At 49.9% G+C, this 26718-nt stretch overlaps 2 protein-coding genes across 5 annotated transcripts; one reads left to right on the top strand and one right to left on the bottom strand.

Annotated features, from left to right (window-relative positions):
• The first annotated feature begins 111 nt into the window (after positions 1-111).
• Positions 112-5672, top strand: wdr4 (WD repeat domain 4). The gene is made up of 11 exons (XM_070975379.1): positions 112-245; positions 1132-1200; positions 1385-1528; positions 1621-1777; positions 2192-2304; positions 2509-2569; positions 2795-2899; positions 3563-3627; positions 4233-4419; positions 4600-4669; positions 4869-5672. Exons 1-11 carry the CDS (start codon positions 163-165, stop codon positions 5072-5074), a joined length of 1260 nt encoding a protein of 419 aa, XP_070831480.1. The 5' UTR covers positions 112-162; the 3' UTR covers positions 5075-5672.
• Positions 5563-26609, bottom strand: pde9aa (phosphodiesterase 9aa). Of its 4 annotated transcripts, none has more exons than XM_070975373.1 (19): positions 26122-26585; positions 19769-19839; positions 18621-18698; positions 16727-16770; positions 14226-14280; positions 13255-13325; positions 10247-10331; positions 9934-9994; positions 9289-9363; positions 9044-9130; positions 8833-8937; positions 8031-8113; positions 7687-7843; positions 7455-7568; positions 7230-7334; positions 6811-6939; positions 6199-6294; positions 6040-6104; positions 5563-5950 (listed from the first exon to the last, which is right to left on the bottom strand). In XM_070975373.1, exons 1-18 carry the CDS (start codon positions 26182-26184, stop codon positions 6054-6056), a joined length of 1530 nt encoding a protein of 509 aa, XP_070831474.1. In that variant the 5' UTR covers positions 26185-26585; the 3' UTR covers positions 5563-5950; positions 6040-6053. The 4 variants fall into 4 exon arrangements, with proteins under 4 accessions (XP_070831474.1, XP_070831472.1, XP_070831476.1 ...); XM_070975371.1 differs by lacking the exon at positions 9289-9363 and adding an exon at positions 9486-9560 and having other exon boundaries at positions 26122-26410; XM_070975375.1 differs by having other exon boundaries at positions 5564-5953; positions 26122-26609.
• Positions 26610-26718: the final 109 nt, after the last annotated feature.

Here is a 26718-nt window from a genome sequence, read left to right as displayed (position 1 = left end):
CGTGTGTGTTTTGGTGAGGAAACCCCGTCTTTAACCCCTCAGCTGCTCTTGTGTACATTCTGTTCTTTCTCGAGGGGGTGTGTGTGTTGCGTAGCAAGTGACGTCATTTCAGCGCGACTAAGCGCCGCTGTCCGCGTGCGCCAGTGTCTCATCACAACAGACATGGCTGCCGTGGGTTTCTGTGGACAGTGGTTCGTCTTCAGCTGCGACACCAAACTCGTGGCAGTGGACAGCAGACAGAGCAGGTTCGGACGTCTTCAAACTGTTTGTCGTGTTTTCGGAGTTTTTCGTAGACGGTCGGGTTAGCTTCTCAATGCTAACAGCGTTAGCTAGCTCCACACAGGCCAGGACAGACTGGCAGCATGGGGGGACGCCTTAGGTCATTTCTAAATGTTTCTGGGTTAGGGCGTCATGTGGTTTGGAAACGTGTGGGAAGGTTTTGTGGCATCTGTGTGATGCAGTCTGGCTCTCATCATCATCATCATCATCATCATCATCATCATCATCATCATCATCATCTAATGTTTGGTCGTAGTTAGCTGCGAACTGTCCTGCTGAAGGACTAGATTTCAGTACCAGCGAGTATCTGCTGATCAGATGTATAATATATATATACGTGCAGTTTCTCAAACTCTGTTTCCAGACAAAAGAAGCCAGAAACTAAATGTTGTTTAACAAAAAACTGCACAGGAAAGTTCTGATTTTAAATGGTGAATCATCTGATTTGTCCTCTTATTGTTTGATGATTAACAGGAAAATAAAATGCAGCTGTTCTGATCATTGATTAAGTGTTGAGGTCCAAAACACCTGAACTGTCAACTCCTGTTTGCTAAAACTGTCCTATGCCCAGACAGCAGTACATGAATCATGTAATCTGTGAAAAAAAACAAACCCTGGCTCCATTGGTCCCACCTACTGCTCTTAGTGCAATTAGCTAGAATCCACCACGCCCGACACAAATCAACCAATCAGAGCCAGAGGAGCGTCTGAGGGAGTGTCTGACATCTGTCAATCACTGCTCACACACGCTGCGAAATGTCACAGTCAGAATAATCATGGCTGCTGAAAGCTTCAGGTCGACTGATAAACGGTTAAAAAGAACTTATTTTCACCTTCATCACCTTGTTGCAGAGAACCGTTTGTGTTCGACTGCAGCGGCGCTGAGAGGAAGACGAAGAGTACGAAGGACGATGACAACAGGTAAAAGCAGGCAGGTGACGCCTGCTGCTCAAGGAAGTGCTGAAGTCTTAAAAGTGAAAAAAAGACCAATAAATTCATTTCAGTCCATGTTTTCTACTCTCTTAAATCTCTGATGTGCTGTGTGGCCTCAGAGTAAAACATGGAGTGTTTGGATCATGAACGCTGTCGTCTCCTCTGTCATCAGTGATGGCGCCGCTGAGGAAACAGGAAGTGACAAAGTCCTCGCCTTCACCGTGTCTCCGTCTGGAAAGCTGGTGGCGCTGACTGATGACAACAAGAGGCTGGTCCTGCTTCAGCGTGAGCCTTCATGGCGGTGCGTCAGCGTCAGGTCGGTGCAGCCGCAGCAGCTTCACCCTCCGCAGAACACCTGACAGGTGTGTTAACAGTGTGTGTGTGTGTGTGTGTGCGCGCGCTGCACAGGTGCGTGGTGAGGAGGTGCACCTCCCTCATGTTCAGCCAGGCCGAGGACGAGCTGCTGGCAGCCGACAAATCAGGAGACGTGTACTCGTTCTCCGTGGAGGAGCCGCAGAGGGAGGGCGAGCTGAAGATGGGCCACCTGTCCATGCTGCTGGCCGTGGTGAGGAGCTGAGCCGTCACACCTGTGGCAGGAAGCGACACGCTTCACGCTACTCCGCTCCCCCTCTGACTGACAGCTTCAGCTGCTCTGAGGCTGGCCAGGGTTTGTGATGTCAGAAGGTCACAGGTCAGATTGATGGTGACCTGTCACACAGTCGCTGCGGTCACGCACAAACAGAAGAGAATAGACCCGAAGTGTGAAAATGCACTTCAGGTCACATTTATGTGTGGAAAGAGAGAGCTGGTGGATTAGAATAGAAACGTGTGTGTGTGTGTGTGTGTGTGTGTGTGTGTGTGTGTGTGTGTGTGTGTGTGTGTGTGTGTGTGTGTCTGAGAGACTCTGAGGACAAACACTAACAGACCTCTTGGTCACAGCTTGTGCTGCTGAATGACTTCCCTCCTCTGTCGTCTTCAGACCACGTCGTCGGACGACAGGTACATCATCACAGCCGACCGCGACGAGAAGATCAGAGTGAGTCACCTCAGGCGTCCCTACGACATCCAGTCCTTCTGCCTGGGACATCAGCAGTGAGTAACGAATGCAGAGAAGAAGAAGAAACCCTGAAACACCTTTAATGAAGCACTGAATGTGCAAAGAGCTTCACCACAGGTCCTCAATGAACTGAGTGTGTGTGTGTGTGTGTGTGTGTGTGTGTGTGTGTGTGTGTGTGTGTGTGTGTGTGTGTGTGTGTGTGTGTGTGTGTGTGCGTGTGTGTGTCCTCTTGCTCTCAGGTTCGTCAGCGCTCTGCTGGTTCCAGCAGGTCATCCTCACCTGCTGCTGTCAGGATCAGGGGTATGTGTGCTCAGACGGACATTACACGTTGCGTGCGCGTGGAGCAGCGTGGCATCATGGGAGATGTTGTCTTCACAAACCATGAAGCTGTTAACCTGAACAGAAATGTGTGGCAGCATGTAGACGTGCACAGTGTGTTTGGTGGTGTCAGAGATCTGCTGAGGCCTCGCAGCGTGACATCAGAGCCAGAGGCGAGTTTCAGCTCAGCGTGTCTGTGTTTGTCAGGACGGCACCGTGAAGCTGTGGGAGTACGAGTCCGGCCGGAGGCTGCACAGCTGGGACCTCAGAGCGCTCGAGGAGACGGCGAGCTCCGGGGCGGACGAGCAGAAGGTAACCGCAGAGTGTGTTTAGCTTCCTGTCTCCTCAGGGAGCGGCCGGCGTGGCCGTCTGTCGGGTCACTGTGGGATTCCTCTTTGGTGGAGGGATCAGAAAACGGTCGCACGCTCGCTCTGAACCGCCAAGCTTCTCCGTCTGTGTGTTCGTGTCCTGTGGACGGCGGCGGCGTTGGCCTCAGCAGAGTGAGGTGTCCAGCCCGAGACCGAGTTTGCCTGTTAAACATCCAGCTGTTTGCCGGCGTCCCTGCTGATCCTTGAACTCCACCCGTGCTGTCTTGTAAAAGTCAGCAGTTGTCGTCATGCTGGTCGTCTGCAGACGAGTGGATGTTTCCCTGTGACGGTTTATTCGTGGAAACGTCAGCTGTGCTCGGTTTAAGCTTCGCTGGCTCTTAAATTTCATCCTTTCATCTCCGCTGCAGCGAACAGGCTCCAGACAAAGTCACATTCAGGGTCGACTGTTTTCAGATGTGATGAAGCGATGAAGAAAATGTCTAAATGTGTGCTTTGTTCAGTCTGAAAGATCTCATTGTTCCCTCTGTTCAGTTTCTATGTGTAAATAAAGGTTTTCAGGCAGTAAAAAGTCACCTCTTTTATAAACTGACCAATCAGAAGCCTGCGTTGACCCCTCCACTCTGCCTGTCTGTGTCTTATTTCCCAGAAGCCATCTGTGTGCCGCATCACCAGCTCTCCTGACGCTCGTCACTTCGCTGTGCAGTGTGAGAGGTGAGAGCAGCTTCCTCTCTGTGAATCAGCTGACAGGAAGTCGTCTTACAGCTTCCTGTTTGCCTCCATTGCTTTAATACAAAGCCTGAAGCACGAAACATTCCTCAGAAAAACTTCCCTCCACAGTCATAAAAGGCCGTAAAGAATGTGCAGGATTGACCTAACGAGCGTTGATCCATCGGTTCCTTCGATGATCGATCGTTTAGTCTGTAAAATCACACTTTGTCCTGTTTCCACGTCGATTATCAGAGCAGCTCATGAACTCATCACGGCAGCGCTGCACTGAGCTGCTGCGTGGGTCTCACAGTGCTGCCCTCTGGTGGACAGACTGCTGAACTGCCCCCTGCAGGTGAACCTGACGGTCAGGCAGCGAGTCGTTCACCTTCAGACGCATCACTTCCTCCACAGTCGCCTCGTGGATCGTTCGGGTCGCTGCGACAGGAGGCTGTTTTTAACTTTCACACCACTGAAGCTCATTTAGCACGACATTATTAAATCTATTCTTGGCTGAGTGGAGGAACAGGGTCGCTGTGGAGGTCAGGGGTCAGGGAATCCTGACGATGGATCCGCCCACTGATCAGCTGATCGGTCTGATGTGTCCTCAGAGAGTCCTGGGTTCAGTTTTTCACGGTGGACCAGGAGGCTGGAGAGAAGCTGGTGCCACACAGCAGGCTGCCCCTCCCCCACTGTGCCCTGGACATGACCTTTGACCCCGAGGGCCGGCTGTGGGCGCTGATGGACTCCGGCGATGCTCCGCTGCAGGTCTACAAACACACAGGAGGCTCCTGGCAGGTACGCTCAGATCCACGAGGACCTCATTCACTGCTGAACCCTCTCTGCTCCTCTGTCAACCGTTTTCTGTTCTGAGTGTCAATAAAGGTTGAATTGATCAAAGCACAGAGCAGAGATGGTCGAGCAGCTTCTAGCTTCGTGACTCCATGACTCACCTGTTCGCTCTGCTGCTCCGCCCAGGCTGACGCTGAGAGTCCTGAGCTGAGGAGAGTGAGCGAGGCCTTCAGGCCGCACTGGGCGACGCTGCGGGGTGAGAGGTCGCGCGCACGCACGCACACGCGCACGCACGCACGCACGCACGCACACTTCATGTGGCCTTCAGGCCTTCTTCTGCCTGTTGATCTGAACCAGCTGTGGCTTCTTCACTAACCTCCTCCTCCTTCTCCTCCTTCTCTTCCTCCTCCTCCTCCTCCTCCTCCTCCTTCTCCTCCTGCTCCTCTCTCACACAGCCTCCATGAGGACCAACAGCCGCTTCGAGCACCTGTACAAGGTGAGCTTCGACAACGTGACGGCGTACCTGCAGAAGAAGCAGCAGAGGCTGGAGGAGCAGCAGCTGAAGAGGACGAAGACGCACGAAGCCAACGGCAACAAGAGGGCCAAGACGTCCGCAGCTGGACGTGAGACGTCCGCAGCTGGACGTGAGACGTCCGCCTGAACGGACACTTTGAGACGAGCGCTGTGATTTCCTTTGCGATGCTTTGAGTTGAATGAGTTGAACGTGTTTGATGGAGCTCGTGGAGAGTCGGCGCGTCACTGCGAGGCCTCCACAGATGATTTTTAAGTTTGATTTTTACAAATAAACATGATTCTGTTTCCGTTTGTGAACGCACCACGTGCCCCTTTCCTCTTCTCTGACTTCCTGTCCGCTCCTGATCCATCGGAATATTCAAAGCTGCAACGATCAGTCGAGAAATCGATTAGCTGATCGAAGGAGAATTAATTGACAACTATTTTGATTGTTTTTCAAGCAGAAAGTCAAATATTTGATGCTTCTTTGTCTTTTCTGACGTCACGCAGCTAATCGACTGATCGTGATGATCGATGATGATTGAGTAATCATCATGTTTGTACTGTATCTGCGCACAGAGAAGGTGGAGACACTTTAAAGAGGCCGTCACAACAACAGTGAGCGGAAACTGATTTTGTAATTAAAGTAATCTTTTATTTTTTATAGGAAAGAACAAAAGTCACTAAAAATCTGTACAAGCTGTAAAAAACAACACATTCCAAATAAAAAACGCCGTTATGTATCTAAACATTGTTCAGTGAAGTAGTTTGTGCTGTACATGTGGACGCTTCCTGAAAAGGGCTTCGGGCGCTCCGCCTGGTCCTCGCCGCCGTCGGCCGTCTGTAACGCCGTCTCAGAGCCGCCGTCTTAAACCCGGTCCTCGGTGACGGACTGGAAATCCAGATCCCGCATCCTGCCGCCGCTCCGCCCTCCGGCAAGTGAAGCGAGGCGAGGACGGAGCGATGGAAAGATGTCCGTCCCGTCTCGAACCAACAGGACTCGCCGCCGCCGCCTCGCTCGCTGCTGCTGACACAGAAGAACTGGTTACGTAAGCGCCGCTGCTCTGAGACCTGCTCCAACACAGAGCACACAGGAAGCTCTGCTCCCTCTACCTCTTCAGAAGCCGTTACTTCTTCTTCCCGCCCATGGTCAGGTTCTCACTCTTCTTCTTCTGCACCTGCAGGAACATCGTCGTCATCATCATCGTTATCATCATCATCATCAGTCACAGCTGAAGACAAAACAAACGGCACGCTCAGAACCCCTCCCACCTCATTCATGGCGTCATCGATCTGTTTGAGCTCCTCATATCGGTCTCTGGACTCTCTGAGCGGCTGCACCATGGCCTCGTCGATCTGTGGGAACAGCTGGCACGCACACACACGCACACACACACACGCACACACACACACACACACATTGTGTTTGTTAAAGTTTCTCTGCTTTGAGCTACAAATGAAGATTTCAGTCACAGATTAACTTCATCTGTAAAATCAAACACGTTGCATTGTGGGATTGATAGCTTCGGTGACATGTTTTCTGTGTCGCTGACGTCTCATATTTAGCTGAAAACAGCACAAAGACATCAGATCAGAGGTGAAACTGAGACGTCCTCGTTTTTAAACTGATGTCCTCGTTTAGGACTGACGCAGGGACACGTTTGAGTGAAGCTGTTGACGCTCATGTTTTCACAGTCTGGACTGCTGCAGGAAGCGGTTTGACGTCGTCCACTCGCAGCGTGTTTTGGGGTCTCGTCCCTTTAGTGCACACATTCTTTGCAGCTTTAAGTTGAAAAACTGTTTTCCAAATGCAAATTCAAATGCTATGAGAGTAAACACGTCCAGAACCAGAGCTCCGTCACTCTGACCTTCGTCATCGCTCACCTTCATCACAGTCTCAAACATGGGGATGAGGACAAACTTGATGAAGCCGATCTGAGCCGTCGGCTTGGTGACCTTTTCTCTGTCCATGAACGGAGCCACAGGAAGTCCCTCAGCCTTCTCCCTGTCGCTCTGCGGAGGACAGACAGGAGGACAGGTGGACAGACAGACAGAGAGACAGACACACACAGACAGACAGGAGGACAGACAGACAGACAGGAGGACAGACAGGTGGACAGACAGACAGACAGGAGTGAGTTTTATTTATGTATCTGAACATAGCTGATCATACGGGGCTGTCCAGTCTGTGCGGGGACACGCTGGACACGCTGGACACGCTCAGACCTCAGATCAGATGAAACTGTTAGCATGTAACCTGAGGACGAGCCGCAGAGGACGGACAGGACACGGGAGCGACTCACCTGCATGAAGTACTCCTCCAGCAGGCAGTCCACCCACGGCTCAGCCACCTCCATGGGCCGCACCTCGTTGGAGATGTCGCAGCACTTGATGAGCACCATCTTCAGCTGCACAGAGCGAGGTCAAAGGTCACCATGTGTTAGTACTTTGACTGAGCGAAGGCTCTGAATGCTTCCTGTCAGTCTGCGCCACTTGCTTCTAATCAGGAAATGAAAGCGTGCTCTTACACAGGTGACGTGCTCCTCGTCCGTGTAGTCGAAATTGTCGACCTTCTGCTTGAAGGAGTCCAGGATCTCCCCGTGCCGCGCCATGTCTGTGGCCAGGATCAGAGTGATGGTGCCCTGAGAGACGGCACGAGGTCAGACAAGAAGACGGAAATGTGTTTGTATGCATTTACCAAAGTTCATCCTGACACGCGCGCGCGCGCACACACACACACGCACACACACACACACACACCTGTCGAATCTGTTTGAAGGCCTCGGGGTCAAAGTTGGAGAAGATGTTGCAGTCAGGCTGAGAGAAGATCTGGAAGGCCACGGCGCAGTGATGGTTCTCCAGAGGCGAGATGTCGTTATAGCGAACCGCCAGCTCTGTTCTGGCGTTGATCTGGTACCTGGATGATGGGGGGGTGAGGTGTGTGTGTGGGGGGGGGTGACAAGGACAACAAGGAAGGAAGATGGAGGAAGAGAAGACATGGAGGTGAGCAGATGTATAAAAAACTGAAGAATGGAACAAAAAGAGAAAGAAAGGTGTCTGCAAACCTGTGCGTGTGCATGTGTGTGTGTGTGTGTGCGTCTTACGTGTTGTTGAATCCGGGGTGATCCAGATCGTGACACACAGCTGCTGTCATGAGAATCAAAATGTCGACCTGAGTGAATTTCTCCTGGAAAACAAACACACACGTTTATGTCAATGAATGTGTGAATGTGAGAGTGTGTGTGTGTGTGTGTGTGTGTGTGTGTGTGTGTGTGTGTGTGTGTGTGTGTGTGTGTGTGTGTGTGTGTGTGTGTGAGCCCTCGTTAGCACATTGCTGCTGCAGATGCTTCACAATCTGTCATTAGGCCTGTGATAATGAAACCTCCTGTGAATAGAGGAAGAAGCTCATTTTTTCTTTCTCCTTCCCCTTTTCAGACAAGTGTCTCCCCTTCATCACACCCTCCCCCTCCTCCTCCTCCTCCTCCTCCTCCTCCTCCCCCTCCTCCCCCTCCTCCCCCTCCTCCCCCTCTTCCTCAACCTTTCAGTCTTTCCCCTGAGCTTTCCCAACCCCCCGATGTCTTGTGCTTTTGACTTTTAGCTGCTTTTATCTGTCGGGGGCTGATATTCTGACTTCCCTGAATCCTGAAACCCTGAATCCCACCCGTACATTTCCCATCATGCACCTCCACAGCGTCTTTCAGTGGAGCCTCTCTGCTGGTCGTGACGCCAGCTTCCTGGCTCCTTTGAGCCTGTCTCTGGGCTCTTTGTGAGGAATGGACTGACGCTGACGCTCAAATGTCACGGCATTTAAACATTTGGACACCTTGACCTTTCACTGCTGTCTTAACATAACTGGGACCAGTGAGCCAGGTGTCGCGTCCCGCTCTGGAGGAGCTTCACGCTCACCTGCAGGCTGCAGAGGCAGATCATGCTGTACATCATCTGGGTGACGCAGAAGCAGTGGCGGAAGTTGTGGAAGGGGTTGTTCTTGTAGTTGTCATGAATACAGAGCTGCCAGGAGAGAGAGAGACAGGACGGCTGAGACAAAAACTCCACAACATAAACCCCTTCAGAGACAGTTTGTCCTCTGTCAGACTCAGAGGGGTCCAGGTCTCACCAGCCATCTCTTGAGCGTGATGGGGTTGATGTTGAAGTCTTTGACCAAGCCCAGGTCATGGTACATGTGCTCCAGACAGCTCAGCATCTGCAACAACACGGACGTGATGAGCTCCACAGGCCGATAAATCACTGACAGCATGTCCACCGATCGATCGTTCACAGCGCCATCATCAGCTGATTGATCGGTCAGGATTAATCATTTGACCTTGATGAAAAATGAATCAGAGGATGAATGAGTCTCACCTCATTGGGCTCCCACTGCCAAGCATCGAATGTAGGCAATCTAAGAGCTTCTATTGTCTCCTTTGACAGGTGGTACTACACACACATGCACACACACACACAGGGCAGCAGGGCACAGGGAGGGGGGGGGCACAGGGAGGGGGGAGAGAGAGACAGGGGGAGATGGGTGAGACGGGTTCAGTCAGCTGCTGTCTCACCTCGTTGGCCTCCCACAGCCAGACGTCGAAGGCGGGTTTTTTGAGGGCGTCTATGGTCTGCTGTGACAGCATGTACTGCAGGTAACAGAGCGGCAGTTAACCTGTCAGGCTCCGCCCACGGGGGGGAGGGGCTCTGCACACAGCTACACACACCTGTATACACCTACACACACCTACACACACCTGTATACACCTACACACACCTACACACACCTGTACACACCTCTACACACACCAAACTCACTTCACAGTGACCTATTGCTCTGCGGAGCCTGATCTACTGAGCCGACCAATCACATTTTCACACCCGCCACATGTTTGAATCAATGACTTCTGGTCTGACTTTTGTCCAAATGTCCATGTTGGACATCGTTTGTCTCCAGAGGCCCAGAGGAGACGCTGCTGTCAGCAGACTCACCTGGCTAACAGAGTGAGGAGACGCTCTTACCTTCGGGTAGGACGGGACGTCTCGGCGAGGAGTCAGCTTCTTATTGTCCTCCAGGAAGTTACTGAAAAACATCGACCAGGATAAATCACAGTACTGGTACAAATACTACTACTTCTACTACTACTACTACTACAGTAATCAGTATCTGTCACAGTTTAGTATGTGAATAAATGTCGATCACATGGTCTCACAACTACTATTGCTGTTATTACTGCAGTAATACTGATACTACTGCAGTAACACTGATAGCACTGCATTCATACAGTACTATCAGTACTGATACTAGACTCTGCTGCTCGTGTCCTCATATCACCTGTTGTTCCTGGACACCATCTCCTCTCGGAGCTTCTTGATGTCGTTGCGACATTTCTCGATCTCCACCACCTTCATCCCCTCCACTGCAGACAGACACACAGACGGACAGAAGGACAGACAGACAGACACACAGACGGACAGAAGGACAGACAGAGAGACAGGACAGATGGACAGACAGGCAGAGTCTTCATTAAACCTGCTGAAGCATTCAAACAGTAAACCAACACAGTCATCTAAATAGGTATAATCAAGGAAATGTACTTGAAGTACTCAGAGCAGTACATGTCCCCTGTGACTGTCCGCCTGTCACAGGGGACATTCGGTCTCATCAGATTATTACTGGCAGCTGCCAACACGCTGTCCAGAGCGTCTGATGAAGACTAATGAACAGCAGCCAATCAGAGCAGAGGTCCAACAGCAGTGAGGTCAGGTAAAGGTCACGCTGCAGTGTTAGTGTCAGCCAATCAGAAGGCTCCGTGAGGTCCATTCAAACGGGCTGAGCGCCATCACTCCCAGTACGATAATCACAGTGTGATACTGGAAATGTTCCACATTAATGTGTGATGACATCACGACCTCCGCCTCCTCCTCCCTCTGACTCCCAAACCTCCTCCAGCCAAATAATATCAGTGTTTCAGCGTCTCTGCAGTGGTGATGAAGTATTTGGAGCAGGTCGATGTGCTGCCGTCACGTTCAGCCATGTTTGTTGCTGCTGTGCGTGACGGCGGCACGTCGACCTGCTCCTTCTGGAGGATCCTGCAGATACTTCATCATCACTGCAGAGACGCTGGAACACTGATATTATTTGGCTGGAGGAGGTCTGGGAGTCAGAGGGAGGTGGAGGAGGAGGTGGAGGAGGTGTAGCCTTCCTCTTTGAGCCTCCAGCAGCACGACCAGCTGTTTGTGGTCTGAGGTGCCGGGTCGCCTCCCCGGACTCTCTCATGTCTGCTTCCATCAGCCCTCCTCCTCCTCCTCCCCTCCTCCTTCTCCTCCTCCTCCTCCTCCTCCTCTTCCTCCCCCCACTGAAAACACTCCAGCTCCCACTAAAGTGGTGACCATGGCGACCAAAGTGATGAGAGGATGGAGATCAGTGTGGGTGCCACGCTGTTTCCTTAGCGACCAGGTATCCAGGCAGCTGGCGTGCTTGTGTGAAGTGGCCGCACGTCAGACGGGAGACAAGCGTCCACCGACGGATTCGGCTGGACGTCCGTCCCGCAGGGTCACCCTGACGGAGGACATCCCAGTGTGAAGCAAAGCAGGACCTCAGACAGAAACAGCTGGTCAGGACGTCTCGTCTGTTTTCAGGCTCGTTTCATGTTGTTTGGGACACATTGTTGATTAATGAGCACGTCCCAAATCAATAAGTGAAGATGTGACATGAAACACCTGAAACAGGTAAACAGCATCATTTAATACCTGAATCCAATCATCAGGTCTGTTTTATCGGAGCTCCTGGAGACTCTGTCTTCATGTCACAGATTCAGTGTCTTCAGAAGAACCACTTCATTATCCTGCTACTGCAAAACGCTGTTCGTTAGCAGTCATTATAGCAGCGCTCGCTGGAGTCTGCTGATGAGTTCAGCTTTAGGTTTTGTTCTGAGGTCTGCTCGTCTGCCAATCAGCTGTTGATGTGATGTCATTAAAATCACATCTATCTAACACAGCCTCGTCCAGATGTTCAGACCTGTTGATCACCTCCTCTTCATCACTTTGCTTCAAAGGGAAGCTGAATGCAGCAGAGTTGGGGAAATCGCCATGGTGACCAAAGCAAACTCATGTTGTCATGGTGACTGAGAGGTTCAGCGCACGGGGGGCTCTTATGAAACCGCCGCCGCGTCATGTGGCGAGGCATGTGCAGTCAGACACAGACGATGGCGGCAGCGCATCAGGCTAACACGCTAACACACGAGGCTTCACACATGCAGGAACGCCGACGCACATGTGTGCGTGGCTGCTTCTCGTACGCCGAGTCACACGCCTACGCGCAGCGAGGCTTCACAGGAAACAGCCGGCGTGACGTCAGTCAGCTTCCTGTCAGCCTCCACCGAGCCGTGAAGAAGTGAATTAAAGATGCTCTGAATGTGTGATCTGCTCTGTCAGACCCTCACAGACACTCTGGAGAACATCTGGAGAACATCATCTCCACCAAAATACTATTTATGACACTTTACTTCACTGTTCACGCATCCTGGAAAAGCTGATCACTCCTACTCGTCATCATGTTTTCTGTGTTTGTGTTGAAGTTTATCCAGTTTGAAGTGACGCCTTTCATCCCCTCAGCGACCAGACGTTTGCAGCTGGCTGAGCGTTGAAGGTGGACAGAAACACCTGGCTCGTCTCCAGCTTCAAGCTTCGCAGTACAAACTGAACAATTGCTCCAAAGTGAGGCTCCAGCTGCTGATTTCTGTCTGATAGTTGCTGCTACTGAAACTCGAGGAGCAGCTCGCATACTCGGGCTGACCTTTATCTTCAGTCGCGGCCTTACCGGGAAGGATGTCGTGATTGCAAAACGAGCGCTGATTAAATGTTCCTGTGGGTAATTACCAGGACAGCTGGCCGCTGAGAACACTGAGACCTACATTATAAAGAGCTGGCTGTGACAGCAGCTTTATTGATCGTGTTTTACAGCTGCCTTTTATCTTGGGACAGTTCACACATGAGTGCTGAGAGCCAGGATGCCATCAGAGCAAACTTCCTCCTCGCAGTTCATAAAACCAGAGCCTGGATGGCGGCAGCGGTCGCCGCCGTGTGACCCCGCGGCGTACGCCTGGAGGCGACGGGTTAAACTGCGGTCAGTGTTCGGTGGGGTTCCCCCGTGAGGCTGCAGGTGGGTTAGCAGACCACACGACCTGTTCGGCTTCAGCTAATCTAATGACCTGCAGCTGCTGCTGAGGACACACATCTGTCCACATTCAGGGCTCAGGACATTAAAGAACGTCCTCCTGTAATCAGCTGTGTTCACTGTCTGCTGCTGCCGAGCATCAGCTGATGACAACACACACTTACGCTCGACTCTCTTCTCCAACATGGCGAGGCGGTTGGTGACCTCTGTCTTCAGCTCGTTGATCTTGAACGCCCTGCGGACAGGTGGGCGCAGGTGGGAGAGAGTTAAGAAAGAGACCTGGTCTCTATGACAACAAGCCTTCACATGCAGGTACATTCTGCTGCAGGTGGACTTTCAGACACAGAGAAGGATTTTAGGAAGAGACGAGCGTGGACGGCGAAGCTGAACGGAGACAGAGCGACTGCAGACGTACGAGCAGGCTATAAAAGCAGGCGAAGATAAAGATGCTATAAAACACAACAGCGAGGGTTTGATGAGGGATCAGCTGCTGGTGTCTTCTCACACAGGACACCCTGCAGAGCTGCAGTGATGAGCTTCATCAGCGTCCGTCTGCAGGGTCAACAAACAAAATCAGAAACTGATTCGTCAATAGAAGAAAAAATCAATGCAGCCCTACGATGTGTCCTTCATGTAATTACTCTGCGAGTGCAAGCGCCTCCTTTATCAGACTCTGTTATACAACATATCATATCTGCCTGTTCGCCCTGAATCAGATGCACGATTAGCTTCGGTCTAATCTTTCAGTCTAATGTCCCTTTGGACTCCCGTCCTGCGCTCATCGTACGGCTGCAGCCAACAGTCGCCCAGTTCAGCCCCCCGAACATGGCGTAAGGTAAGAGAAGCAGCAGAGAAATCAGGTCTGGAGTCAGCCGTAAAGAGACGCAGCAGCACCACACGACACTGCTGCGAACCCTCAGGATGGAGGCAGAGCGGAGACGTGGAGGCAGTCCTTAAAAACCACCACAAGACGCATCAAAGCTACACTGTGACAGAAAAACAAATCAGCAGCCTGATTAAAAAGGATGAAACGTAAAGGACAGTCAAAGACACAGAAAAGCGAGACACACATGCACATGTGATCCTTCAGCCATCAGTCGGCGGCGAGGACGAACACGTCCAGTCGGCGGCTTACCTTGAAAACTGCTCTGCCACCTGCGTCAGTACATTCTGAAAGAGTTCCTCTTTATCTGCGGAGAAAGCAAGCGTGGAGCTGTGTTACATGTACAGTACACACACACACACACACACACACACACACACACTCAGAGGTGTCTATGCTAAACAGCTTGAAGCCGCTGAGGCAGAATGTGTCATTATAAATACAACAGCGAGTAGAAGTGCTGTGCATCAACACACACACACAGACACACACACACACACACACACACACACACACACAGAGGTTATGTAAGCCAATCAGAGAGCGTCAGGCGGCCAAAGCAGCAGATGGCAGAGCCAGAGGACGAGAGGAGACGAGATAATTGAACCGTCCCCGTGGTCTCACCATCAGCGGCTGCCGGCTGCAGCGAGCAGGAAGCGGTCGACACGACGAGTTACAAAGCACCTCTGACTCGTCTTTTCACGCACCGGGAGCAGCGTGGACACACAGCAAAGCCCCGCCATTGGCTAAGAGCTCCACCGCCGCGGGTAAAGTTCAACGCCGCGGGCCAATAAACGAACAGTGAGCAAACACTGAAAAGGGAAAAGAAAATACGGACGCCTGGCGGTGCGAACATCGAGTCGGCCGCATTCCATCTCTGAAACGGGGTCAGAGGTCACACTGAACACAGCACTGTTAGAAAATTCCTCTCTGTGATTAATTAAGCCGGAGCGTCAGCGGGAGCGACTGCAAGTGAAAGCAGTGTACACTGTGTACAAATACTCTGTTACATGCATCCAAAGGTTTACTGCAGTGAAGGTACAAAAGTATTAGAATGAAAATGTACTGCAGTATGTTTCTGGAATATTAATATATATTAAATTATTGGATTAGTATTATTGAAGCAGTAACATGTACTTCAGTACTGCAGGGGCTAAAGGTGGGTCTTGTTTTTTTACTTCATGTACTACTTCATAATAATACATCATGAGGTATTTGTTGATTAAATCTTACATTATTAATCAGAATCTAAAAAGTAAAAATGTGTTGAAGTACAAAGTACACTGTGTGTGTGTAAAGTAGCAGAAAATAGAAAAACTCAAGCATAGTACAAATACCTCAACATTGTACTGAAGTACAGTACTTGAGTAAATATACTTAGTTACTCTCCATGGTCACTGTGTCAGGCTGTAGATTACAGAGTCATGACACATTTCCCCCTGACCAATCACAGCTCGCCGTCTTTAACAACCTGCGTGATGTCACAGGAAAGGAGGAGCCAGAGGCCGACTTCTGGGAGCAGGAATGTAAACAAACATGGCGTCCGGAGCGGCGTTTGTGTGTGTACGCACAGAGAGACGTATAAACAAAATGTGACCTGAAACACCATCACCTGGTCTGCTTCACCTGCTCCACCTGGAGATCTCACTGATCGCCTCCTGATGAGATCTGACAGGAGTCCACTCCCCCGTCACTTGGCTCTTACTGGAGGAGTGGAATACTGACGCAGCGGACCAATCAGCGACTGATCGTGTGTCATGTGACCGGAGTTATTGACGAGTGACACCAGAACAGCGTTTCAGGAGGTCAGCGTCTGAGAGCTGATGTTCCCATAAAAACACTTATATGGTTTTCAAGTCCTGAAGCTCCTGAGATCAGACCACTTTTATAGATGTTTACCAAAGAGTGTGTGTGTGTGTGTGTGTGTGTGTGTGTGTGTGTGATCACTTTCAGAGACACCGTTTCAGTGTTGAATTGACTCCATTTCAGCCAATTTCCTGCAATTTCTTCATCATTTATCACGGTGGAGCTTCGTTAATTTAACCAGTTAACTGCTGCTGCACAGCATTTCACAAAAAGCCTCAAACACCTGCTCAAATCTGCAAAGACTGATTGTTTTGGGCCACTTATTAGCAAAAGGTTGCTCGTTTCCACGTGCAGCTGCTGTGAGCTGTCTGCCTGCTGTTTGCTGCTCACACGATGAGAGCCCAGAGAGTCAACCCGAGCGGAGACATTATGTCCGACACATAAACGACGAGCCGAGAGTCGGTGAAGCTGACTTCACTTCATCTACAGATTTATACAAGACAAAGACAAAGCCTGTGGATCACCTCCACACACACACACACACACACACACACACACACACGCACATGCACACACACTCATTGTTTATCGGCAGAAATTTGAATTAAGTGTCCACCTGAACAGCCTCCTGCTCAGTCTATGACATTTCAGTTTCATGCTAGTTGAAGTGATGGATGAGGTACTTGGATATTTTACTCAAGTAGAAGTAGCAATACTGCACTGTACAAATACTACAAGTCTACAGTATGAAGTACGATGGAGAGGAAATACTACACAGGAGGTGTTTCAGAGGCAGAGGCTGCTGCTGAGAGACGAACGACGACAAGCTGCTTATTAAGAGTAAAATATTAAGATTAACACTGTCAGAGTGTGTGTGTGTGTGTGTGTGTGTGTGTGTGTGTGTGTGTGTGTGTGTGTGTGTGTGTGTGCAGTCTCTGGAAACTCACCAGCCAGCTGTCCTCCAGTCAAAGGCACCACTCGGTATGGCGATCTTCAACACAACAGGAAACACACACAGGTCAGTTCACGCTGTATTTTACCTCCCAGTGTGAAGACACACACACACACACACACACACACACACACACACACACACACACACACACACACACACACACACACACAAACCTCCTGTTTACAAGGAAGACACTCAGATGATGTTTGTCAAATAAAAGGTTTCAGATTTTACCCGAAGATAAGATAGCAAACACACACACACACACACACACACACACACGTTTAAGTGTCCTCCCGTTTAAGTGTGTGTGTGTGTGTGTGAATGTGTGTATAACCTTGGGAGTGAAGTGTTTTGTCTAACAGGATCTGAGACATCCTCGTCCTCCATGTTGGTGGACGTCGCTCCAGCTTCGCGTCAGTTTCCTGTTTGAACTGAACTCTGCGTTTTAACGCCGCGACAAACGAACGAGAACCTTTTCGTTCTGGTCGCGGTGGAACATCTGGAGGACACTGGACTGCTGTCCGAAGGTCACTGCCAACCACCAAACCATCAGCGTTAATGAAAGTGGACAGGTGGTCTTTGGATACGATGGCCTTCAGTCTGACTTTGTCTTCACGTGCAGTTTCACAAACTTTCCACAAGCTGCGCCGTCGTTCGTTCACAGTCTCATTAAACTGTGTTTTATGGCAGCTGTCGCTCGTCTTCTCCTCTCGTAAACGTGATCGTGTCCTGTGTTGTTTATGGAGGCTGCTTCTACAAATCATTCATGGTCTCTGGGTGTTAAATAAAGATTTTTATTTATTTTATGTTATGCTACCATGCTCTGTTATGCTAACGTTGTGTTGCTCACATGAATCCATTTTGTGCTCCTGACGCTCCAAAGCTGCATTTCAATCAGCTTGAATTGGCTTGAAAAGGACACTTTCCACACAGCTGAGCTTCATGACTCAGTGTGTGGGTACAAAACTTTTTCATGACACCAATATTGTGCAGGATGTAATGAGGATGTAAGATGTTTAATTTGCTTTAGAGGGAGAAGGACGTGGAGGTGACACTTTGATCGACATGTCATAGTTCTTCTTTATCGTATTCAATAATGTTTATACGCAGCTGATAAAACATGGCGTATTTAGTTTGCTTTCCCTCGTTTCACACCTCGCTCCAAAACAAGCTGCTGGGCAGGTAAATCAGTAGCTCAGCTGGAACATGCTGCACTTCCTAAATCTTTAGCACATGGTACATGTTTACTTTACTGTGCTTCCTACTGAAGCACCTCTGAAATGTTTCTAACGATCTGCACATTCTATGAAAAGACATGTCAGCGCTCCTCTGGTTGTCTCTTGTTTTTGACACACTTGGCAGCGGTATCAGACACAGGTGACGTCCTGTTCAGTCGCCCATAAAATCCAAAACACAAGCAGGAAGTGAGAAATGCTGCCAGAAATCTTCTCTGTGGGAACGCGGCTGGAGGTCAGGCGGTCAAATCTTTTTCAGAGCGAAGTCTGTCGATGGCCGTTTCCCAGAGAAGCTTTAGCTCGAGCAGCGAGCGTTGGAATAACCTGTCCTGCTCCACCACCGCAGGGCTGCTGGGCCTCCGTCAGGTGGATCACTGGAAACCAGCACTTCAGCCTTCGCTCTGATCGTGTGTGAATTAACAGGCTTCAGGTGAACTCGGTCGCAGCTCTAACACAAACCCGCAGATCACACTTTATGGCCCTCACTGCAGCAATATGTTAACGGCCTGGGAGGAAGGACGCTGGGATTTACAGCCAATCAGGGAATGTGTGCCTCAATCGCACAGCAAGCTTGTGGACTAAACAAATATTCTGTCCAACAATCAATGAATCAATACAAACATCAGTGGGAGGCAGCTTTTCCAATACCTCTCTGTGTTGTGCGGCATGGTGGGGTCGATGGACACCATGGCGCCGGACGAATCCAGCAGCGACAGATTGGTGTTCCTGCACGGAGACAAAAACACATCGAGTTTGACTGGACGTCGCCTGTAAAGCTGAGAGTTGACCTCCCTGACTGACCCATCAGAAACCTCTACGGCCTGCTCGTGAAATCCAAAAACATGCTCATTGACGGCTGCAGGGACTGCTAACTGTGGGATATAAATCCAGGAGACGTTAAAAGTCTGGTTCTAATCTTCTGTCAGAGTCCTCCTCCAGGAAGTGATAACGTCCGCAACAACAAAACCAAAGTCACACGGTGATGCTGCTTCGGCGGCGTTTCTCTACAACCTGCCGGTAATGATCTAACAGTCTGGATCCTGATCACTCTGCAGAAGTTTGACGACGTGAGGTTTCGCAGTGCCACAGTTTGTTTGGGTTTCACTTCTGTTTTCAGAGCTTACAGTCAGCTGTGTGTGGACGGACAGCATCAGCACATCACTGATCGATGTCCAGGCGTCTGCACACTTCATCAGAGGAACATTAAGCCTTCACTGATAACAGCCTCGTTCACAGAACAGTTAAATTCAGCTTTAAGAATCCAATGAATGTGGGTGATAACTGTGAGCATCAACACAAATAAATAATATCACACCATGAAAACCATCAATCCCTGCAGGACTGGAGTCCACTGTGTGGAGGCTAATGGGGACACATGAGTAAAGATTAAATTCCTCTCAGTGCTGCACTACAAAGCACAGATAATGGATGCAGGCGTGAGCAGCTGCGCTGGATTTGATCCGTCAAACTGATTCCAGATGTTTCTTCTTCAGTTTGCTAACGAGCCACTTCACTACAAGCCGGGAGGGCTTGTAACTGAAGACGATGCACACTCAGATTACACAGCAGAATAAATCAGGACTGAACGGCAGTCGCCTGAACTCTACGGCGAGCGGCAGAGGACACACTGAAGCCGTGACTCAGCTAATGAGTGAATTCAGTACAGGAACAACTGTAGCAGTGAACTAACCAACATCACTGCTGGCATTCGTGTGAAATGTCAAGAGGAGTTTTCATGGGAGCTAATTATCGCTATGCTAACAGACAATGAACAGAGCTGTGGGGGGGGGGGGTACCTTGGCACGCCCAGCGCTGTACAGAACAGCTCCTTGATGTCACACGGGCTGCAGAATCTGCTGAACACCACCTGAGGGAGAACAGCACACACACACACACACACACACACACACACACACACACACACACACACGATGAAGGTATTGTTTATAATCCAACAGCTGACTTCACGTGACAAAAGGACAAAATTAAATCCAGGATCAGCCGCAGTCGTCTGAAACTGGACCGGCTGGATGACCAAAGCTGGGAAAAAGATGATGCTCGTTACAGATGATGAGGGAGCGAAGAGTCGGCTCAGGTTTGTTTCTTAACAGCTTTAAATAAGCGGCTTTGACGAGGCTTCGTCAGGATTCAGCTTCCTTAAAATCAAGTTTATCTGCAGCAGGTGTCTTTGCATCAGAAGCAGAGTTAACTGCGTGTGTGTCAGTCACTCCTGTTTGTATGAATGCTTCCTTCCCACTTTCACTTTTCACAGCTCGTGATGGAGACTGAGAGGAAAGAGAAGTTAAAATACTGCCGATCAGACACGATTTCATGCTATGCGTTCTCTGGCCTGTCCGTTAGCATGCTAGCCAGTTAGCACAGACAACACGAAGAAAAGCAGCGCGTTCTGAGTGTTGACACGCTGTCAGAGCGCGTTCACTGAGCGTGCTCACGGTGAACTGAGCGCATCTGTTTGCAGCTAACGAATGTGAACACGAGCGCGCGTTAGCTCTTCGTTCATTTGAGTTGACGACGCTTGTGCGACACCAGATGGCGATTCATGAGCCGCCCTGCTCTTCCTCTGATTGGCTGACCCCTAACCAGTCTCACTCCCGATGCCTGAACTCACCCAAGCCAACCAGCGAAGGCAATGAGTGCTAACCAATCAGAGACCACGTAGGGCTGGTCATGACTTCCTGTTTTGTGGCGAAACCTGATTCCAGCAGCTCTTTTGATGTGATTCAACGGTCTGTTTCAACCCAGACCACCAACCAAACAACTGAAGACAGACTGAGAGGACGTCCTCCCTGTGTGGACTTTAAAGCTCTTTATATCAACTCACCTTTCTCCCAGAAAGGCTTCTGTCAGAAAGCCTTTGACGGGGCTTTCTGTCAGAAAGCCTTAAGGAAAACCGCCTCTACATGAAACAGACAGATGTCTGTCAGTCCATACCTTCACAGCGAGCATTCAGAGACTGAAAGACAAAGTGCGCTACATAGAAAACAGTGTGAATACTGTGATTTCAGACAAAAACCAACAACGTGTTCGTCCGTCTCTCAAAACGTTCCTACTTGTCCACATTCTCAGCTCCGAGCCCATTGGTTCTTACTGAAGACACAAATAAAAACACAGTTTCATTTCTAAAAACACAAAAGCCTGAGTATCAGAACAGCTCGCCACAAAGGTTTTCAGCAAACTGTACTTTCAGCAGCGAATTAACACACATTCAGTGAGTGTTTGTGGCAGCAGGGTGTGTGTGTGTGTGTGTGTGTGTGTGTGTGTGTGTGTGTGTGTGTGTATGTGTTTGTGTGTGTGTGTGTGTGTGTGTGTGTGTGTGTGTGTGTGTGTGTGTGTGTTCATGGTGATGGAGGAACATGTCAGCCGGCTCACTGATGTGTTTTTAATAGTTTTTGGACGATAATGGAGTTCTACTCAGAGGAAGAAGATGCAGCTTCGTAATGAGCAAAGACGTCGCTCCATTTTTCATCCTTGTCAGGAAACAAAGTTTTCTAAGGTGACAGCATGACTCTGGTCTGCGGTCTCCTTTATTCTAAAATCTGTGCAAAAACCATAAATAATGCTGTTCATCTGCATGAGACAGATCACACGGCTGAACACAACTACACCTAATCTGGAGGACAGCGGAAATCAGCTGCTTCTCTCTGCTCGAGCAGATGTTTACAGCATGTTTTTGTGCTTGTAGTTAAGCCGGAGCAGACTAACTGAGCTCCTGCAGCAGGACATCAGCGCTCTCCCTCCTCCTCTGTGCAAATGGAGCAGTCGGCCACTGGGGAGTCCGAGCGTGGAGGCTTCCCATGCTCCCGGCTCTTCTGCTGATTAAAAAACGTGCACGTCGCAGCGCAGAGGCAGTAAATATTTGGCGTTTTCCGTCTCTTCTCCTCTTACTGCTTCATAAACAAGGTCAAGCGCCGTCGGTGAACATGACAAACGACCCGTGTCAGCATGCGAAGAGGGATGACCCACATAGATAATGGAGGATGTGCACGTGATGGCATCGCAGACCTGCGACCGGCGAGGTTGACACGGAGACCTGTTAACGACGCTGTCAGGAGGGTGAGCGATTGTGGAGGAGAGAGGTCAAAGAGCACTTGAGCAGTCTGGCAGTGGCAGCCCGGCACAGGTGGAGGAGACAGAGGTGGGTGGAGGTCAGCGGATGGCAAGCAGCACTTCAGACACATCAGCTGCACTCAAACAGTGCGAACCTTTGCATGTCCCAGGCTTTATGAGCTGAGCTTCACGTCACTCTGCGTCCTCCTGTAGGACATGCACTCGTCTTCTCGGCTGTCTTTACACTTAAAAGCAGCTCAGAAAGCACCAGTTAGTAATTAGAAACTACTTTCTTATCAGATACAAACATCCGTCCGCCTCGTCTTTGGGCCCCAGTTCTCCTTTACAACCTGCCTGCCTGCATTTGTTTTTAGTGTCTCCAGCACAAAAACACGATGCTGAATGTTGAGCTTTTGTCATGAAGAAGAGAAGAAGACGGTTAAAGTGCTGCGCCTCTTTATTCAAGACGGCTGAAAAGGAACCGAAGAGGGAATTAACACTGGGTGTAAGGAGCGTCCTGCAGGACACGATGAGGCGGATCTGACGAGTTGAATCCTGCTCAGGATGCTTTAAAGCACGGCGTCATTGTTTCCCTGCTGTATTAATCACTGCTGAATAAATTCATGTGTTCGTTTCAAGATGCCGCCACTGATTTCAATAACAAGCCCACTTTATCATAATGGCTCCCCTGCCGCCGCCACATGCATCGGCCAGGAAGACGACACCTCGCCATCAGCCAGCACCATTCCACTGTCATGTAAATAAAAGAAGACGCCGTATTCAAACCTGATCATGCAAACAGGACCTGAATAAAGACTGAGACAACAAGAGGAGGACAATGACTGCAGAGCTCACGACGGCGACGTAACGGTGATTATGAGCCGAGCTGCTGTGTGAGAAGTGCAGCTCAATATGCAACAGATGGATAATTTAAAACACAGAGCAGCTGGACAACAGGTGTGTGTGTGTTCAACACGTCCTCACCAATCCGTCCTCATCTCAGAGCCAAATGCATTCACTGAACCTTCAATGTGCAGCCCTGAACTACAGCTGACGTGACATTAAAACCTCGTCTGAGCCTTTCCAGCGTGACGACGAGCGAACGTGATCCAATGAGCAAACAGATCAGGTCAATACAGAGGCGTCGACGTCACACACACACACGCACGCACGCACGCACGCACGCACGCACGCACGCACGCACGCACACACACACACACACACACACACACACACACACACACACACACACACACAGGACATGTCAGCTGCTCAAAAAGCTGCTGCTGTCCAGAAACGTTCAGCATTTCTGTTCCAGAAGGACCAACAGCGAAACATCCAGCTGCATGAAGAAATGACATGTTTAGTGCGGTGGACACACACACTGTGTGAACTCCATGAAGAAGACACAATGCAATAAAAGCAAAGTGCCATGCGAGGCATAAACCTCGTTATATGGCCTTTTATGAGCTGCCGCTGCTCCTCCGTTGGTTTGTTAATGTAAACAGAGCTGAGGCTGCTCTCTGCCTCGACACTCAGGCTGAAGAAAGAGCAAACCTTCCTCATTAGCAACCAATCATGTGGAATTAACACTAATGACGTGTGTGTGCGCATGTGCGCGTGTGCGTGTGCGCGTGTGTGTGATGTTTCATTAATGAGCTTTAATGTTTCCTCTGTGGCAGCTGTGACTCAGATCATCATAAACCTGGACGCTCTGCTGGGATCTCTCGCTCTGATGCTGACTGAGCTTGAACTGAGTGACTCTGCGACCCTGAGCAGGATGAAAAGGCTCAGTGGATGAATGGATGGATGAAGCCATGAAAGCAGAAAGGAAAGCAGCACAGTTTGGCCTGTTAGAGTTTTCTTTTTCTGCCGTGAACCCCAGCGGTTTGAAAATCTGTCGGTTTACAGTCTAACATAAAGTGCTGCTTCAGTTTTAATCAGCCTTCAGTCCACAGAGCCTTGTGCAGCTCTGTCAGGACTCTTTTCAGTCCACCGTTTCAGCTTCTGTTTGAACGCACAAACAGAGAAATATCACCTGCAGACCTGCAGCCACATCACTCTGATTTCAGCCCAAAATGCTCCGTGGACAATGGATGATTTCACTTTATCATTATAGAGCGGTGAATGAAAAACAACATTAGAATTACAGCACAGTAATGTCAAACATTTATGACATTTATCCCAAAGCTGTGTTAAAAATTAACCCGAACGCGGCCGTCGTCGATACAGCAGAGCAGGAGTCACTTTAGGCGTCTCCCACAGGACAAACTCATGAGACACAAAGCTGTCCAGAGGGCAGACGCTACCTGAACGACAGTGCTGACCGATACATCGAATTAATGATGAACGCAGTGCGAAAGATCACCTGAAATATGAAAAATCACTTAATTCAAAGACTCAGCATGCAAACACATGGTCCAAGCGTTCATGTGCAGTTTGTCCAATGTGTTTGTGTCCATTCTTCAGTGGACATCAGCTCTTCAGTGTTTGAGTCCACGTTAGCAGTGGAGCTATTAGCTGTGTGGCTAACGTGCACACTGCCACGTTTGTTATCTTTCACAGATCATATCTGTCTATCTGCAGGTCGCAGGTGAAGTCTGCATACACCTGCTTCTGTCACAGGTGTGTGTGTGTCTGTGTGTGTGTGGCAGCAGCGTTTCCTTCAGTTTGCAGCTTTTATTCTGAATCCACGAGGATCCAGCAGCGAAGACCAGCTGTGAGCTGCAGAACCAGCAGCCGTCAGGAGGACCAGCGAGCGACCTGGAGGCTCCACGCCGTCGCTCCGTGGTTGGATGAATGAGCTGTGTGACCCACATTCTTTCTCATCTACATGAGAACTGGATGTGTGTTTAATATGCTGAGTGTGTGTGTGTGTGTGTGTGTGTGTGTGTGTGTGTGTGTGTGTGTGTGTGTGTGTGTGTGTGAGTGTGTGTGGAGTGTATTTAGAGGTCAGAGCCTGAGTTACTCTTCAACCTCACAGCTCTGCAGCGTTCAGAGGGACCAGTGGAGCAGAAACGACGTCCACAAACAAACCTGTGACATTATTCTTTAACAGTCACCAGTTCTCACACACACACACACACACACACACACACACACACACACACACACACACACACACACACACACAATCATCATAACTACAGTGTCTGCTGATCACACTATGCTCAGTATCATCATATGACAGACAGACATTTAGGCTAAAGGCCGTGCCTGTATGCGTTTGTGTACTTGTACTTTAATGTACTACTTTTTAGTTGATAATGTACTCGCTTTACTGTAAATGGTACACAGCTCACAGCAGTAACAGCAGACCTGGTGCTCCCTGTGGAACTCAAACCAGCCTCACAGGAGGTCTCTTGTGAAGCTCACAGTGCATCTTAAGCACAGCGTCCTCTTTGAGACCAGGAAGTCCAGAAACGATCCCAAACTGCTGCTGACAAAATAAAAGCCTCGTGTCTGTGACATCCACGCCTGACCTCACAGACTCTATCTGAACACACTGAGGATCAGTCTGTCAGCTTCACATGAAGCGACTTTAAGCTGCTTGAAGTCATTTTTCCGTCCGTGCAGCTCTGACTGAAGACACCGCAGACTGCAGCCACCACGACGCCTCTGCCTCCTGTGCTACCTGCAGCCACTCATTATGGAAGTCTATGGGCAATATTAATGAACCATTAATAATAAATCATCAAATTATGAACCTAACCAAGAATATAAATATTGAAAAACTGCAGAATTAATATAAATGAACCAATACGACTTCAGTGAAACTGAAGCAGGTTCATTCAATATAAACAATGATTATTATTGAAATAATTCTCTATGAATTTCCGGCATTATGGTCACTTTTTTTAAAAAATGACTTTTTTTAAATTGATCATGCCACTTTTCTTCCTGTTAAACATCACTGAAGTCATTCTGTCCACTCAGACATTATTCTGTGAGGACGCATCACTTCATCTTAACTTCTCCGCTCGACTCTTTTCGGACTGAGCGCTCTTTCCTTCGTCTTATTTCGTTTCTTTCTCATGAACGCTGTCTTCCTGCCGCCTCCGCGGAGTTCAGGGTGTCGTACCTTCTGAATCCGGCCGTCCACGTCCAGGTAAATAACCCGGTAGGAGGATGAAGCGGAGCCCATGGTCCCCTCTCGTCTCCGCCGCGTCGGTGCGTCACTGTGCGGTTCCTGCTCCGCGTCGTCGCTCCGTTCCGACTCCCACCGCCGTTAAACACACCGAGGGGGGGTCAGAGGGGAGTCAGCGGGCCGACAACATCCCACCCGCCTGCCTGCCTGCCTGCCTGCCTGCCTGCCTGTCAAACACACCGGCGCCCAGTCGAACTCTTCCTCCTCTTCTCTCGGCTCTGTCACCTGGCTACCTGAACGCATCTCATAAAGACTGGCCGCGCGCGTCCCCGCCTCCAGAGCCCCGCGCGCTCTCCGGTCACACGCGCTCTCTCTCCCTCTGTCTGATTCTGACTCTGACACACACACACGCACGCACGCACGCACACACACACACACACACACACACACACACACACACACACACACACACACCGCTTCGTGTGTTTTTGCGTGCAGCACCTGGGGGAGATTTGTTGTAACGTCTCCATTTCCACCAATCAGGGAGAAGACTGAGTGATGTCACGAGCCCCCCTCCTCAAAGGTGACACA

The sequence above is a fragment of the Chaetodon trifascialis genome, chromosome 12, assembly GCF_039877785.1.
Source record: "Chaetodon trifascialis isolate fChaTrf1 chromosome 12, fChaTrf1.hap1, whole genome shotgun sequence".
Classification (NCBI taxonomy): domain Eukaryota; kingdom Metazoa; phylum Chordata; class Actinopteri; order Chaetodontiformes; family Chaetodontidae; genus Chaetodon; species Chaetodon trifascialis.
This window is presented reverse-complemented; position numbering and strand designations above follow the sequence as displayed.

Excerpts from the sequence above, each read along its gene's own strand:
- wdr4 (XM_070975379.1), top strand. The coding sequence starts at position 163 with ATGGCTGCCGTGGGTTTCTGTGGACAGTGGTTCGTCTTCAGCTGCGAC. Across the intron at positions 1,529-1,620 it reads TGGCGGTGCGTCAGCGTCAG|GTGCGTGGTGAGGAGGTGCA; the intron begins GTCGGTGCAGCC and ends CGCGCTGCACAG. Across the intron at positions 2,570-2,794 it reads TGCTGCTGTCAGGATCAGGG|GACGGCACCGTGAAGCTGTG; the intron begins GTATGTGTGCTC and ends TGTGTTTGTCAG.
- pde9aa (XM_070975375.1), bottom strand. The coding sequence starts at position 26,184 with ATGGGCTCCGCTTCATCCTCCTACCGGGTTATTTACCTGGACGTGGAC. Across the intron at positions 19,840-26,121 it reads TGGACGGCCGGATTCAGAAG|GTGGTGTTCAGCAGATTCTG; the intron begins GTACGACACCCT and ends GTTCTCCCTCAG. Across the intron at positions 18,699-19,768 it reads ACAGCGCTGGGCGTGCCAAG|GAACACCAATCTGTCGCTGC; the intron begins GTACCCCCCCCC and ends GTCTCCGTGCAG.